Source organism: Eublepharis macularius, chromosome 6 (assembly GCF_028583425.1).
Source record: "Eublepharis macularius isolate TG4126 chromosome 6, MPM_Emac_v1.0, whole genome shotgun sequence".
Taxonomy (NCBI): Eukaryota; Metazoa; Chordata; class Lepidosauria; order Squamata; family Eublepharidae; genus Eublepharis; species Eublepharis macularius.
Window position 1 is genome coordinate 107,325,128 of NC_072795.1, and position 16,195 is coordinate 107,341,322.

Consider the following 16,195-nt stretch of genomic DNA (forward strand, 5'->3'; position numbering starts at 1 on the left):
GCTCTACTAATGGTAGTCTGCTCCAAATACGTTTTGTTATCTTCACAAATTTTATTTATTATTTTCTTTTCCCTTTTCTTCTTCAATTGCCATGCCAGGTACTTCCCAGGTTTATTAGCACCCTCAAACGCTTTTTGATTCAGTCTTTTAAGATTCCACTCCAATTCTTTGTTGCTCATTGCTGTTAGCTGTTCTTGAAGTATTTTAATTTCCTGGTATATCTTCTTTTTCCCTGGTCTCTTTTTTAACTGTATTTCTTTGGCTTTTATTTTCTCCTCAATCTCTCGTCTTTTCTCCTCTTTCTTCTTTCTTGCTCTACCATTTAAATCCATTAGTATGCCCCTTACAACCGCCTTGTAAGCATCCCAGACTTTATTGGTTGGTACTTCTTTATTCACGTTGTATTGTATAAAAAACTTTGTCTCTCTTCTCAATATTTCCATATTCTCTCTTTCCTGTAACAAGTCCTCATTTATTCTCCATGCTTTCCTTTTTCTCCTCTTTCCAAATTTCCACATAATTGGGTTGTGATCTGAGCCTACCATCGGCATTATTTCTACCTCCTTAGTCCATAACGCTAAGTCTTTTGAGGCCCAGATCATATCAATTCTTGATAATGTAAAATGCCTTGCAGAATAGAAAGTAAACTGTCTACTTTTAGGATATTCTCTCCTCCATACATCTTCAAGAGTCTCTTGTTGAATCAACTAAAAAAAAAGCTTTGGTAATAGTCCTCTTTTCTTTTGTGCCATTGTAGTCTTTTTGTCTAGTTCCAAGTCTGTCACTCCATTGAAGTCTCCAGCAAGAATTATCTGGTCATATGCAAGATCGTCTAAATGCTTCCTTAAATCCTCAAAGAAGCTTTCTTTTGCACCGTTAGGTGCATAAAGTCCGACTACCAACACTCTCTTTAAATTCCAAATACATTCCACTGCTACAAATCTGGCTTCCACATCTCTCATAACAAATTTTGGCTGTAGCTCCTCTTTTATGTACAACACCACTCCTCTTTTTTTCTTGTTGGAGGCCGCTACAAATTCTTTGCCCAGTTTTCCGGATTTTAAATATTTTACATCCTGTTTTCTAATATGGGTCTCTTGCAAACAAACAATATCACATTTTTGTTTTAGTAGCCAGTGAAAAATATTTTTCCTCTTATTCGGTGAGTTTAGTCCATTTACATTCCAAGATAATACTTTACACTCCATATTCATGATCTTGTTGGTAAGTCTTTTTCATTGTCCTTAATAAATCGCTCCATCTCTCGCTCAGATCTGATGCGTTTTTTGGCCCCTCCAAACTCAAAGGACACTCCTTCCGGTAACTCCCATCTGTACCTGATTTTCATGTCCTTCAAAATCTGAATTAGCACTTTATATTTTTTCCGGTCCAATAACACTGATCTGGGCAGTTCCTTCATTATAATGATCGTCTTGCCATCAATCTCCAATGGATCTTGAAACTGTTTTGTCACAATCCTCTCTTTCATATTTCGTGTTGTAAACTGCACAATCACATCTCTTGGTAGTTTCCTTTGGGTTGCTATTCTCGAATTCACACGGTATGCCACATCTAGGATAGCCACAACTTCCTCCTCCTCCTTCCCCAGGTATTCAGCCAACACCTCAGTCATCTGTTCTTGCGCTGACTTTCCTTCCACTTCTGGCAAGCCACGAAAACGTAGCTGCTTCTCCATATGTTTAGTTTCTGCAACTGACATTCTCCCCTTCACCAATCTCATCTCTGTTTGTTGCGTGTCTGCTAAATTCTCCATCGCGTCTTCTACTGTTTTAACTCTCTGCTGCGTTCCTTGTAATTCACTTCGTATTGTTTCCATACCTTTTTTCACTTCTGACAGCTCCGATTTTACTGTCTGCGTAACCTCTTTAACCTCTTTTATCAGCTCCAATTTCGTGTCCTTAAGTTCTTTAATCATATCTAAAAGTTTTTTATCCAGGTTTTTATCCAGGTTTTCTATTGCCGATTGCCACTCTTTTTTTGACATCGTGGGGCTTGCTTTAGCTCGCTCCCACGAATCCGCTCTCTTCCTTAACTCCGTGGCGTAAAATTTAACGTTTTTCTGTTTTAAATGTCCCGGTCTTCTTGCAAAAATTAAATTTTAAAGAGTCCAAAATGTCGGGCGTCTTTTCTCTATGGTTTCTCTATGATTTTGTAATCCAAGATGGCCTACTTCCTTTTCCGCTGAAGCCGCGACCCTTCCCCTTTCAAAAATGGCGATTCCCTACTTCCTGCCCTCCAGCAAGGGCCGCTTCTCTCCAGCCGCTCTATTGTTATTACGCGCTTCCTGTCTCCCGTCTTCCCACAGCAGATCTCGCGATGGTGTCTTTTTCTCACAGCTCCAAAGCCACAGGTATTCAAAACAATAGTCCGATTTCTTTAATAACTTCTTTAAACTTAGTCTCTTTTCAAATACAATTCCTGCCGAGTCTTCCCCTCCTTTTCGCTAGTCTGTTGCAGTTTAAAAATCTACTTTTTTTCCTCTCTGTTTTTCTCAATCTGTCCCGTATCAGAAGATAATGATCTTTACCTTCTCTTCACTTTTCTCGGGTTGTAATCGCTGTTTCGATTTTAAGTTCTCCTCTCAGCTTCTTCCCCCAATCGAAGCTTGGGTATGTAGGTCTTGTGCCAGCCGAATTGACCCCAAAACTGCCGCAGAGATTATAGCCGACCCGTCGCAAGGTGGGACCTCAAGGATCGGGAGGGGACCCGTTGTGTAGAGCCCCCCCTCATCCGAGATCTAACTCACCCTAGGGTCTTGAGTGTTCTTTGCCTGCTCCCCGCCTGAGAGCAGTCGGCCGCGGGCTATTTTCACCCCACCGGCCGGTTAAAACGGCAGTCCGGTCAGCTCCGCAAGTGGAGCTGCGTTAGACCTCCATGAATCCCAAACCGGAAGTCTATCAGGGTATAATTTTCTGAGAGTCAGAGCTCCCTTTGTCATGTAATTTTGTCAGAGCTTTGACTCTTGAAAGCTTAAACCTGAAAATCTTGTTGGTCTTTAAGGTGGCTCTGGACTCGAATTTTGCTGTTACTATAAAGAATGGTAATGGACAAAACAACATCAGGGCCGAATTAACTTGTCCACAGCAATAAATCCTTGACTACAATGACCCCAAACAGAGAGGAAGATAATTCCAGGGTAAGCTTTAACTGTGGACTTGTTTTTGGAAATTTACAGTTTACAAGTCCATCAGGGAACCAGTCAACCCTACTATTCATTTATATAAGATATCTGTCATATATGTAATCATTGGGATGAGATGAAGGCATTCACTGTAAACATAGCTGCAATGATTTTCTTATTTCTGAATCCACGCTGTAATTATTTACTGTTTGTTTAACCTTAAACCTTTTCTTTCTAAACATTGCTTCAGACCTTAAATAAAACTCCTCTTTACATTGATGCTGGAGAGTTCCCTCAAGTCATAGCTGACTTATGTGACCTCTGATGGGGTTTTCATGGCAAGAGATTAACTGGTGGTTTGCCATTGCCTGCCTCTGCAACCCTCGTCATCGTTGGAGGTCTCCCATCCATTTACTAACCAAGGCCAACCCTGTTTAGCTTCTGAGATCTGACTAGATCAGGCTCATTTGTGCTATCCAGGTCAGGGCTCCCCTGTACATTACCTGAAACTTATACCTCAATAGAGCTTTCATCACAGCCAACATACTTTTTAATTCCACTCACACAGATGTTAAGTGTTCTCTCCATTACCCAGGCTCATTTCTCCACAACACCTTCCCTGTTTTATTTGTGTGACCTACTGCCTCCCCAAAACATTTTCATTGCCACTTCAGATCTCTTCTACTTAACTGGTACTATCTTTGTTATAAATTGTAGTTTGACAGAATGGTCAGCATGTGAGGGTGGTTGTGAAGTCAAAAAAGTTTTTTTTTCTTAAACGAAAGTAGAATTTATTTATAAGTACATAAGTGTGATGGTTGCAAAGTTCTGATAAGTGTATTGGTTTCAGAATAGTTCTTAAGCTCAGTGGTTTCAAATATAATTATATCTTCTTAAAGTTATTTTCACAGACTCCAGGCACAAGCCATTGTCCAGCGGTCTTGTGCCTGGAAGAATGATTTGTGTTGGCTGCTGCTAGCTTCCTCCAGCTCTTCAGGCAGCGAGGGGAGTCTGAAGCTGGCAGGCGGCAAGCAGCAGCAGAAGGCGCTGCTGAGGCCGCCGCTGCTACTCCACCATCCATTCTCACAGAGAGGGGAAGGAGTATCCAACTACACTTCCCAGGTAAACTTGCGTGGAAACGCCACATGTAATGTGTCACTTGTAGCTTACCTCACAGCCACACATAATAATTCATACAGACCTTTCCACACAGCCTGCCTGACTCAGATAGATTAATCTCTCATTCAGATATACACAGACTGTCCCAGGTGTTACAGTTGAACCAACTGTGTGAGGAAGTGGGTCCCCCTTTTTTTGGTTATTACCAGGTGTTACAGTTGCCAGGTCCCTACACACTCCCAGTAGGAGGAGGGAACCTAGTACTTACTGGGACGATGATCCTCATGCATATGCTCCCGGTGCTGACATGATAATGTCACTTTCAGAAGGTGACATTATCGCACCAGTGTGGGCTTGTCCCTGCGCTTGGCAGAGAGCCTATTCAGCTTATTTGGGACCAAAATTGGCTCCTGTGAAACACAGGAGCATGCCTGCCACGGGTACAATGATGTCACCTCTGGGATTGACATCATCATGTTAGCACCAGGAGCAAGCCCACCATATGCTTGACAGGGTAGCCTGGTAGTGGTGGGAGATTGCTGGGCAGTTTGCCACATCCCACTGATGGCCACTAATTGGCAGGTAATGGAGCAAACTGCTGGGAGATTGGCGTCCACCAGCAGGCAATTGGGAACCCTACCAGGCATGCACACAGATTGCCTGTCTTAGACAGAATAATTTGTTTCTCAGATATACATAAACTGCCCCAGGCACACATACAGTTTGCCTGACTTGGACAGAATTTCTCAGAACATCACACAGATTCATGAACCTGGCAAAATGAGACCCTTTTCAGCCTCCCACAAAAGTTGTTTGTTTTGCATAGAATAAATATTTTCTCTCAGAAACACACAGACATTCTCAGCTGCACACAACTTGCCTGTTTTGATCAGAATGAACATTTTCTCTCGTATCTCTGACTAAAGATGCAGTTCACTCTGCCCCTCAGGGTACTGCTACTGCCCAATTAGATTACATTCCACTTACCATCCAGCCCCCTCCTCCTTTCTTCAGAGGCCTACTTTTCAAATAAGAGCAACCATTTTTAAAAACCCACATTAGCAAGCAGTAAAACACACACACACAAATTTAAGTACTTACAATATATTGCAATAGCATTAGGTATATTTTGATAGCTTGTTTTAATAATGAAAATTTTTTATTTTCGTGATTTTTGTATTGTTTTGTTTAGTGATTTGCCTCTAGCAGGTCTCTGTGGAGGAATCATATATGGTTTCTAAATAAACAAAGAATACTCAATTAAGTCATGAATCATGGCTCTCCGGGGAGCCTTTGGAAAGTAAGTGGGCACTCTCTGGGAGGTTTGCCACCTCCCACCAATCACCAATGATTGGCAGACAGCCCAGCAAACCCTGAGAGATTGCCCGCCACCAGCAGGCAACTGGTAAGCCTACCTATTAGAGGTACAAGATTTTCAGTAGTATTAGTTATTTTAAAGCTATGCATTTAGGAACTAATCACTGGTTTGATGGACAAAGCTTTGCAGTAAACGATGGCTTAGATATTTAGAATTTTCATTTTAAAGAATTGCACACTCATTGGTTATGGCAAGTAGCACCCTGGTTTCTCTTTCATTACAGAGCTATCTCACAACATCTCACTGTTGCTATTAATACTGAAGCTCCTACCATGTAAGAACAGAGATTATAGCATCAAAGAATCAGTTATAACGGAGTTGGAAAGTAAAAAATTGATGTGACTGACATGAGCCCACACAATCCATTGCAAGTTGATCAAAAGCTGATTTCACCTTGAGTCCCCTGCACTATCCCAAACCAGATGTTAACTATCCAATCTGTACACAAAGGGTAACAATTTTGCTATTATAAACAAGTGAGTTAAAATCTGTACTGTTGACAAGGGGTAAATAATATAGCTCTTTCAATACCCTCAGGAGGCCTTTCTTTAAAAGATTGGCAGTCTGGGGGCAATTTATCCTGTACAAACAGTCAAGTTCCAAAAGCTGCTTCTGCAGAAAATACTGATTTTTTTTTAAAGATTGTATTGGGTTGAACATAGAATGGTTTCTCACAGTTACATTATTTGCAATTAACTCCTAGGAGGCATACAACTAAACACATTTTTAAACAAATTGTGTTCTTCTCAAAGAAGTCCATTAAGTTATGCTAGGGCCCTTAATCTCCCCAGTCAAAGATAAATAAAAACACACCCCATGTTGATTCTTTGTTTGCTGCCAATGTATCAAGCTGCTTTAGTGCTACTAAAGAAATAATTACATTACAGATGTAATCTGTTTTATTGTGTTTTTTTACACCAAACATTGTTATAATGAAAACCAGTTTTAAGATAACTGTGCTACAAAAAACAAGGCCAAATGCCTTCCTACAAGTTACATTTACCACGGAGCTGGGAGGCTTTATTCTGCTCCATTCAATGAGATGTCACTGCCTTTAAAATTGTCAACACTAATCAATCAAATGCACCTATGTAATCTAAGATTTAAGTATTTTCTATTTGGGATGATGCACTGAAGATTTCCCCACTTTGCTATACAGAACCCAGATAAAAATAACCAGTACATCATGAGCATCTGTAAATTGAGCATTATTACAATCGAACATATGAAGTTGCCCTGTACCGAGCCTGACCCTCTAGCCCAGTACTCTGATTGGCACCAGCTGTCGACATCTCAGACAGTTCTTTCCTAGTGCTGCTATCAGCAATACTTCTGCACTCAAAGCATGCGCTCTGCTACTGAGATATGACCTTCATTCCCTAAAGTGGAAAAAACAGCCACAATGGCAATAGGAACACAATGGGTTGCTATCTAGTGGCAAATTCCTGCTAATGGAAGGGAAATTGATTTTCCTTAATTCACCCTGCTCACTGCAGATCCTAGTTTGCTCCTCATGATGTTCCATGGGTCCCCAGTCCTCCAGGAGATGCATTTTAAGGAGCATTTGGAGTAGCATCAGGGAGGGCAAGGTGAAAAATTCCTGTTCTACTGATGGAAATCCTTTCCATTAGTGTCAATTACTGCTGGATCCAATAGGATTTAGTATTCTTTCCCATTTGATTCATAGATACTTAACTACTTCCAAGACAAATGGAAAGGCATACACACTGAACTTTCGCTCCCAAATTTACACCTTTCTAAAAGTTATTTGAGCCTAAGCAAATCTGCCTTATTGATCATATGCCTATTATTTATGGAAATTAATATACATTATACTGTGTAAAGTCTGTTTAAATTGTGCAAAAAATGGTACAACACGCATACACAATATAAGTGAATCTACACAACTAACAGCAAAAAGCAAAGAATCAAATCAATGAGAAAATATAAACAAATATAAACAGAAATATAGGGGACATCAGTGCATCTCTGGTGGATCTGTTTTCCCATCAACTTGGAAGAAAAATACTTTTTGTTGTTTATGGATCATATTTTGAATTTTTTTTTTATAAACAGGCCTACGAAATTTCAAACAGCACACACACATAATAGCTAACTTCATGCAGGTATGTATATCACAGTCTTTTACTGCTGCCATTTGCCCCAAAGTCTCCATAAAAAAGTAAATCATCAGCTATCCTGGATTTAGGATGAGACAACCAGTCTTGGGTCTTGGTGTCTGAGTGGTGGCCTAAACAACTTCAGCTGGGACAATCAAATAAAATCTTGAATAAAGTATGCAATGAAGCCGATTACAGCTTTGGCAAGAAACAAACCATTGACTACATTGACAACATAAAGTAAGATTACTCTTACTTTATGCTGGTACTTCTGCTTATAGACACAACCACAAAATACACACCTACAAGTCTAAAGAATGAGGTGTATGTCTCTTTGGACTGATTATCTAGGAAAAGATTAGCTCATCATTCCAGGGTTGAGTTTTTTTCAAATAAATGGCACATCTCATCACACTTAATGGAAAAAATGATTTTGTATTGAAATATATGTCCTTTTAAAATGGAACTTGCCCCTCATTTAACATGGAATGGATGCTCTTTCTTGTGGAACTTTTGGATACATTTATAATTTTGCAGCCATATCTGCAAGGTTGTTCTTGCTGTGATCTGGAAGATTTAACAGTATGGAGTTCTACAAGTATACTAAGGTTGATCTATTAGGGATACATCACATGCGGAATCTGGTATTTTGAATGGAACTGGAAGCACTTTCTACAGCATTATTTCCTCAGTCTTTTAAGGACAAGGTTATAACTCCTGAGAAGTTCCCAAAGCCCTGTCATCCAGAGAAGAACAAGCTGCTCTCTCTCTCTTGCATAGCTCCGCACAGGTCTTTTTTTTCCTGGGAAAGGAGGTGGTGGAACTCAGTGGGTTGCCCTTGGAGAAAATGGTCACGTGGCTGGTGGCCCCGCCCCCTGATCTCCAGACAGAGGGGAGTTTAGATTGCCCTCTGCGCTGTGGCAGAGAGGGCAATCTAAACTCCCCTCTGTCTGGAGATCAGGGGGCGGGGCCACCAGCCATGTGACCATTTTCAAGAGGTTCCGGAATTCTGTTCCACTGCATTCCAGCTGAAAAAAAGCCCTGGCTCCGCATATATCTAAGGTCCACATTAAGCATTCTAAGTAGAATCAGTGTAACAAATAACAAACCAAGATAGGCTTGCCAAACTTGTGTGACCCTCCCTGGGCTGAAAGTAGCCCAGAAGATACATAAAGCTGATCCACCAAGGACTTAATTGTTGCTGCTGTCTGCTCAGGAGGACTGCAAAATCAAGAGTGTTTATCAAGGTCCAGGCGGACTCCAGTATAAACATGGTGATTTACCTTTCACTTGGTGTGTCACAAATGGTGCAGGTCTGTGCCACAGCATTTAACATGAATGTAGATAGACAATAACTGAAATTAAGGGGGGTGGGAGCCAATCTCTCTATACTTACAGGGGCAGTAAGCTCTGGCAAACTAGCCTGGTATGTGAGTGGCCGACAGTCTCGAGTATTATAAACTAATATACATGGAAGGAACATGGGTCCAAGGTCATCCCCATCAAGAACATCAACAGTGAGGGTGGTTGTACTTGTTCTTCGTTCGATAAGATTTTGAGCCCGGTCCTGTAAAAAGGGAGAAAAGGAGAATGGGTTTTCCAGACTGCTCCTGCAATTTCTTCACAAAAACTCTCAATAGCAATCATCATGCATAGGTGTCACCACCCAGGGATTTTTTCTGGGAAAAGAGATGGTGGAACTCAGTGGGTTGCCCTCAGAGAAAATGGTCACATGGCTGGTGGCCCCGCCCCCCTGATCTCCAGACAGAGGGAAGTTTAGATTGCCCTCCACACCACTCCAGCAGCACGGAGGGCAATCGGAACTCCCCTCTGTCTGGAGATCAGGGGGCGGGGCCACCAGCCATGTGACCATTTTCAAGAGGTTCTGGAACTCCGTTCCACCACGTTCCTGCTGAAAAAAAGTCCTGTCACCACCCATAAAATATATTAATATGCATGGGGAAGTTAAGTCATAATGTGCAATCCTAGGAGTACGGCATACATATTATAAAGTTAAGAAAGGGAAGAAGAGCACTAGTTCAGCACACATGCTGGAATCACTAGTACCAGCTGGAAGCTGAGCTTTACTTTTTGCCCTTGAGAGGCAAATTAACTTCTTTAATTTTCTCTGTTTTTCCACTCTGGGATCTCTTTTCTCCCTTCACTGAATTACCTTCCCCCTCAAACACTCCTTCCGTTCATCTTCCGTTTATACCTTGTTTGAAGATGCAATCTTTCTGTACCTCCACAGAGAATTCTCCCTCCCAATCTCGTCCTTAGACCCTAAATTATTACCTTTCTGACATCGTTAGGTGCCATATTGAGACATCAATTGACATGGCATAGCAGACAAAACCTGAAAAGTGGGTAATCAGGATCCATTGGCTGCAGCTTGTCTTGGAAGTAAAATGAGTTATAGCAAAGAAATCTAATATTAGCCATTGTAAAATGGAAATATCAAGCCTTTGTGAAAAATGTTACTTTGAAATTAAATGGAAGGATTTTCCCAGCAACATTTGAGCACAAAAAAATAGAATGGATTCTATGATAAAATCTTCTGTCTTGTAAATTTGGAGTAGATAAGCTTTGTTTTCCACACATAACAAGGACGGAATTTAATCCTCTGTATCTTCAAAAAAAAAAGGGGTGGGGGAGTTATGTAGCTTTAATAAGAGAATCACTTATCAGCACTGCACAGCAGTACGTGCTCCATATATTCTGCTTACTGACAGAGGAATTCATAAATTCTCTTTGTGACTGTTCTAGCGGGAAGAAAAGTCTTTTACATTAAAACAAAATTAAAAAACCAGACCAGTACAACAACTCAACATGCTTATATAAAATTGCAGCGATATTATCACATCAAAAAGGTTTCCAGTTTGGTATTGCATGCCTCTTCTGCATTTCAGCCTCATGACAAAGGGTCTAAGAGTAAAAAAAACAACAACCCAAGAACATTGCGAATATATACTTTTTTATGAACCATGTAGTCCTGTAACAGAACTACCTTCTCATGGTGATCAAGTGTTTGGAACAGGACTATCTACTTAGCTAGAGAAATTCAATGTTATTATTAAATTGACATCTCATTCCCTCAGTCCTTCTAATCTGTTAGACCACAGAGCTCTCTGAAAATTAAGAACAAGAATTAGAAATATGGATTTGGGGGGAATTTAAAGCATGCTCAAATGCTAGATGAAGGCGAGTTGCGGAAACTGTCCTGGGCACAAACCAGAAAATGCAGGAAATGTTGGCACTGCTAGGCTCATTCCTAGGACATGCGAGGGTCTCAGTAGGTTAGAAGAGGTAAGACAAACAAACTAATCTGGTTGAAGAGCATAATGAAGGCGGCGGCAGAGACTGAACTTAGCAAGAGGAAATTAAAGCTACAAACGCAAAATTATCTGGAGGTTTAGACAATAACTGGGAAGGAGGCAGAGTTCACAAGAAAGGGGTAGGGGTATGTGGGAGTTGAATCTAAATATTTTTAAAAAATATAAGAGAACAGAGCTATCATTAGGTCTCCTAAAACGACTGTGTGTTATGGCGCCAAAGGGATAATTGCTATTCCTAAATTGGGTCTAGTTTGCTTAGTACATGTGCCACTTTTAACTGATAAAGTATCTGTGTTTTTTACTCAGGTATTTGAATATATTGCAAAATATGTTGACAAGAAGCACCCTTGAAAGTCTTAAGGGGTCACGAGGGTTTACTGACAACATTAAGAACTCTTGACTAACAGCAGCAAAAATCTGAAACCATTCCAGTCTAACCTTTTAAGTGGATTCATGAGAAAAGTACAGGGACTAAGTAAGTAATCTACAGAATTCTGTTCAGAATGAAAAGCTTATTACCTATGCTGCAAATAACAAGTCAAGTAGTTGAATGGGGAAGCCCTTTCTTGTTTTCAAAGGAAATGGAAGCTTTTCCCAATTGACAGGTATATTAGATACAGTTTAAAAGTCATGTTATTTCTCAACTTGCAGTGTTTTCAATATACTACATCATGAAAATTCTTAACAAATATGCATTTGGGAAAAAGTCACCTCACTTTAGTAAGCTGCATTTCAGGGTTAAAGGAGTTGGTTAAACTGCAGCTATTGTATCAATTTCACAACCAGTTACAGTAAAAACCTTGCTAACTGGCGTTCTTGGGGAATCAGGGTAGCTGGTTAACCCAATATGACAGTTCAGAAAGCTTTTACAACCAATCAGAACTGAGTGGGTATTAGAAATGGCTGGACCAGAAGCAGATGGCAGAAGACCAGGCAGGATGTCTCAACAAGCTTCCTGCCATGGGTGCTGCTTGCTCAGCAGCAGCAGCAGCAGCAGCAGGTGGAGTCCATGGCTGAAATTCAATGCTCCTCCATCAACTGTTCTATCACAAGAGTAAGCAGTGAAGGAGCAGGCAGGGTGTCCCAGCTGACTTCCAGGTAGGGGCTTCACTCACTCTGCAGAAACGCAAATTGGAAGCACCCATGGCTGAGAAGCACTCATTGCTCCTCCTCCACCTTCTGTTGTGTGCAAGAGGAAAGGGAGGAATCACAGAGAGAACTTCTTGGCTGTCTCTTGGCCATGGAAACCTCTCACTTGGCAGCAGTGCAACATGACAGCACCCATGGCAAGGACTCAGAGCTCACTCCCCCATTGTTAGCTCTTCCTTAAGAGCAGGTGTCGGCAGAACATTCTGCAGTCCGGCATACCAATTAACTGAGTTTGCAGTTTACCAGGTGCCAGATAACACAACAGTTATTGTGGTATTGCTAGGTGTGTCAGATTGTGAAAATCAGCAGCACCACAGAAACAATTTTGTTCCTCCTCCAAAATGTTTGTGAGAGTAATGGTAACAAACAACACCAAGATTTATTTTAAGTAGTTTATACAAACATCTGCTCGGACAGTAACAAAGTAGCAGGTCTTTCATAATTTCAAGATTTAGAAATCCTTCTGCAACAAGACTGCTTTGCTAGCCTACACCAATACATCTTTTAAATCAATAATCATGAGAAAGATTGCTTTGCGACCCAAATAGTAAAGAGTCCAGCAGCACCTTTAAGACTAACCAACTTTACTGTAGCATAAGCTTTCGAGAACCACAGTTCTCTTTGTCAGATGCAGGGTGGTGGTGGGAATCTGACAAAGAGAACTGCGGTTCTCGAAAGCTTATGCTACAGTAAAGTTGGTTAGTCTTAAAGGTGCTACTGGACTCTTTACTATTTTGCTACTACAGACTAACATGGCTAACTGGATTTGTGAGCCAATGAAGGGATGTCTGGGTTGTATTCTACCAAATCTTCTATTTAATCTTGCTAAATTCCTGTATTTATTAAAAGACCAAGTCTCATGTGGCTTTTGTTCACATGTGTTCTTCAATCTATAGCATAGCCTTTTCAGATTTCATAAGGAGACTTCTCTTTCTTCTTTTACCAGCAGAAAAGCTGGTAGGATACAATGCATTGTGCCACTGGATGACAATACTAATGATCAGCATCTCAATGTGAATGAAACATAAGCTCTGCCTGCAGCATTTGATATGTGATGGTTCAATCACATGTGCTAGCTACCACTTAATGCTGCAATAGTCAGCACGTGGAGAGATATGTGTAAATTTATCTTTAAGAAATAACAAGTGATATGCAGACTCAGAAATATCCATGAAACATGAAAAACAGAAATAATTTTGCTCCTCCTCTAGAAGTACTTGACAGTTATACTAATAAACAACACCAATAATTATTTTATGTAGTTTATACTCACATTTGCTTGAACAATGACAAAGTAACGGGTCTTCTCTTCATAATTTAATCTCTCACGCAAAACTACTGCTCCAGACAATGTAAGAGGAATATCAAAAGTCCCATTTGATGTCTGAAAAATTTAAAAGGAAAAAAAGGGGGAAGAAGAGGATCACAGGAAGCAATGACGTAATCGATTTAGATGACCAATAAATAATAATCAGTGGCAAACTCACCTTTTTTCCCTACCATGAAGAATGAACTTTACTCCCTATATTCCCATTATTTCTAATATACTTACTATTATCACTATTTTTAATCATCATAATTAGTTATGTGTTACTTTCTCCAAACAAATGTAATGAGTTTTCATAGAATCAGGATGACTGACATTTTTGTTTTAATTGAAACAAGGATGCAGAATTTATTCAGGAAGAAAGATCTTTGACATAATGAACAAGCGGAGCCACATTATTCCACTGAAAGAAACCTATTCCTCAGATACCCCTAGAAAAAATGTATTCCCAGCACAGCATTCAACAGGAAATGTCTTTTAAAAAAAACATTCCAAACTGCACTGGACCCAATTTTGGTATAAGTACAGTACAGCATATCCATATAGAGGCAAACTGGTTGCAGCAGACCTGGAACCTATTCACACGACTCAAGTGGGAATATGCTCCTGGCAAATATGGAGTAGGTTGCCAAAAGAGGGCAGAAAGCAGTTGGTACTTTTGTAATGGCAATACAGGGAGATTTTACTTATGAGGAACTTTTATTGGAAGGAAGCAAGCTGAAATTGAACCTAGACAAGACCGAAGTGATGTTGGTTGGGAAGGCACAGATCTTGAAGAACATTGCACTTCTCACCTTTGATGGGGTTCAGTTGACCCTGGCTGACTCAATTAAGAGCCGAGGGGTTATACTGAACCCAGCACTGTTTCTAGAGAAGCAAGCAAATGCAGCTGCAAAAAAGACCTTCTCCCAAGATTAGCCTGGAAGATGGCCCCCTACCTTGACATCCCCTACCTGACCACTTTGATTGATGTACAGTAACATCAAGACTAGACTATTGTAATGCACTCTACATAGCTCTCCTCTCACAGTCAACTTGGAAACTTCAGCTAATACAGAATGCTACAGCTTGTTTACTATCAGGAGCTAGGCAGAACATGCATATTACTCCTATTCTGCAGTCACTCCACTTACTATCCATCAATTTCCAAGTTCAAGGTTTTGATTGTCACACATAGCCTTGGCCATATCTTCAAGATTGCCTCCCCCGCTTTGCTCCACCACGGCAGCTTCACTCATCTGCACAGGGCCTTCTACAGATACCACCCTGCAGTAGGGCAAGATCAACAGTCGCTTGCACATGCACATTCCCTGCAGTAGCCCCCACCTTATGAATTGCCTGCCAGGGCAGGTCAGGAAAACTCCCACTCTCCTGGCTTTCCACAAACTATGCAAAACTGAATTATTCAGAATGGCTTCTTTACTCACGTAATAGGGCTGTGCTATAAGAATTGGCTCAGAGAGATGCCTTGGATAGGGACAGGGTCTGTAAGACTATTATAACAGGTACTGTAGATATGCTCCTACTGGGCCGCTTCTGCATCGTTAAAGATATCATGCTTAATTGCTTATAATTTGTTTCAGCAATGTTTCATCTGTTTCTGATTTATGCCTGTTTCAAATTTCTGCAACCCATACCCTATTGCATTTGTCCACTGAATGTCCTAGTGGTTGTTTTTATTGTCTTGCATGGTGTAATCTGCTTTGGTTCTCAGTGAGAAAGGTGGATTACAAATAAATAAATACTTCTGGAATAAATTGCCCCGATAATCAAAGTCCCAAACTTGTGCAGACATTTAAAGTGTGTGTGTGTGTGTGTGTGTGTGTGTGTGTGTGTGTGTAACTCTCTCTCTCTCTAGTTATATTGTTATATATATAGTTATAGTTATATATAGTTTTAGCCGATTCTTATATTGTAGTTATCTGCCTTGGATCCTGAGATGCTTAGGAGAAAGGCAGGTATATTGTAAACAAATAAAGTGTGGAACAATCATGAACTTTCCTCTGCTGAAGAATTAACACAACATTTTAGGCAAGATGATGAATTAACAATCTTTTCATGGCTTTAGCTTGATTATTTTTCATAGGGAGAGGGTGCATTTAAAAAGACAGGTAACCAGAGAAGAACTTTAGGATTTCTCACACTTCAATGAGATTTCTGTGTGTGTGCAACACAAACTCACTTCACATTTTGTGAAGAAATCAAATTACAAAATGGTCATGCCTAAAGAGCTCACCAAGAATACTGATAATTTCAGGATATGTTATAAACAGGTTAACTCTAACCACTTGGACCTAGTCATTGTGAGTGGACTAAGTCCCAGAGTCAATCCACAGAATCTCTAGTTAAAAGGATCAGATCACAGGTTATGTGAAAGATATCTACCTGAGATCCTACAAAGCTGCCACCAAGTAGAATAGATGGATTGGCCTTGATAGACCAATCTAACTCATTATAAGGCAGCTTCTTTTGTTCAGGAGTGTGTGTTAGCACTTCAGGATATAATTTGCCTAAAAGTGGTGCAACCCTATGTCATTGTCAACACAAGAATGTTGGTATGTTATTTATAATCAGGCTAGCTATGAGGGCTTGCATCTCTTCATTATTAGCTGTACCCCAGAATAC

At 40.4% G+C, this 16,195-nt stretch overlaps 1 protein-coding gene across 2 annotated transcripts in view; it reads right to left on the reverse strand.

Moving 5' to 3' along the window:
• PCDH15 (protocadherin related 15) overlaps positions 1–16,195 on the reverse strand; it is a 521,765-nt gene that overhangs the window by 304,616 nt on the left and 200,954 nt on the right. For both annotated transcript variants that reach the window (XM_054983659.1, XM_054983658.1), the window contains 2 exons: positions 13,517–13,627; positions 9,156–9,326 (listed from right to left, as the gene is read on the reverse strand). In XM_054983659.1, the coding sequence (XP_054839634.1) occupies positions 9,156–9,326; positions 13,517–13,627 (282 nt within the window). The remainder of the gene's footprint in view (positions 1–9,155; positions 9,327–13,516; positions 13,628–16,195) is intronic.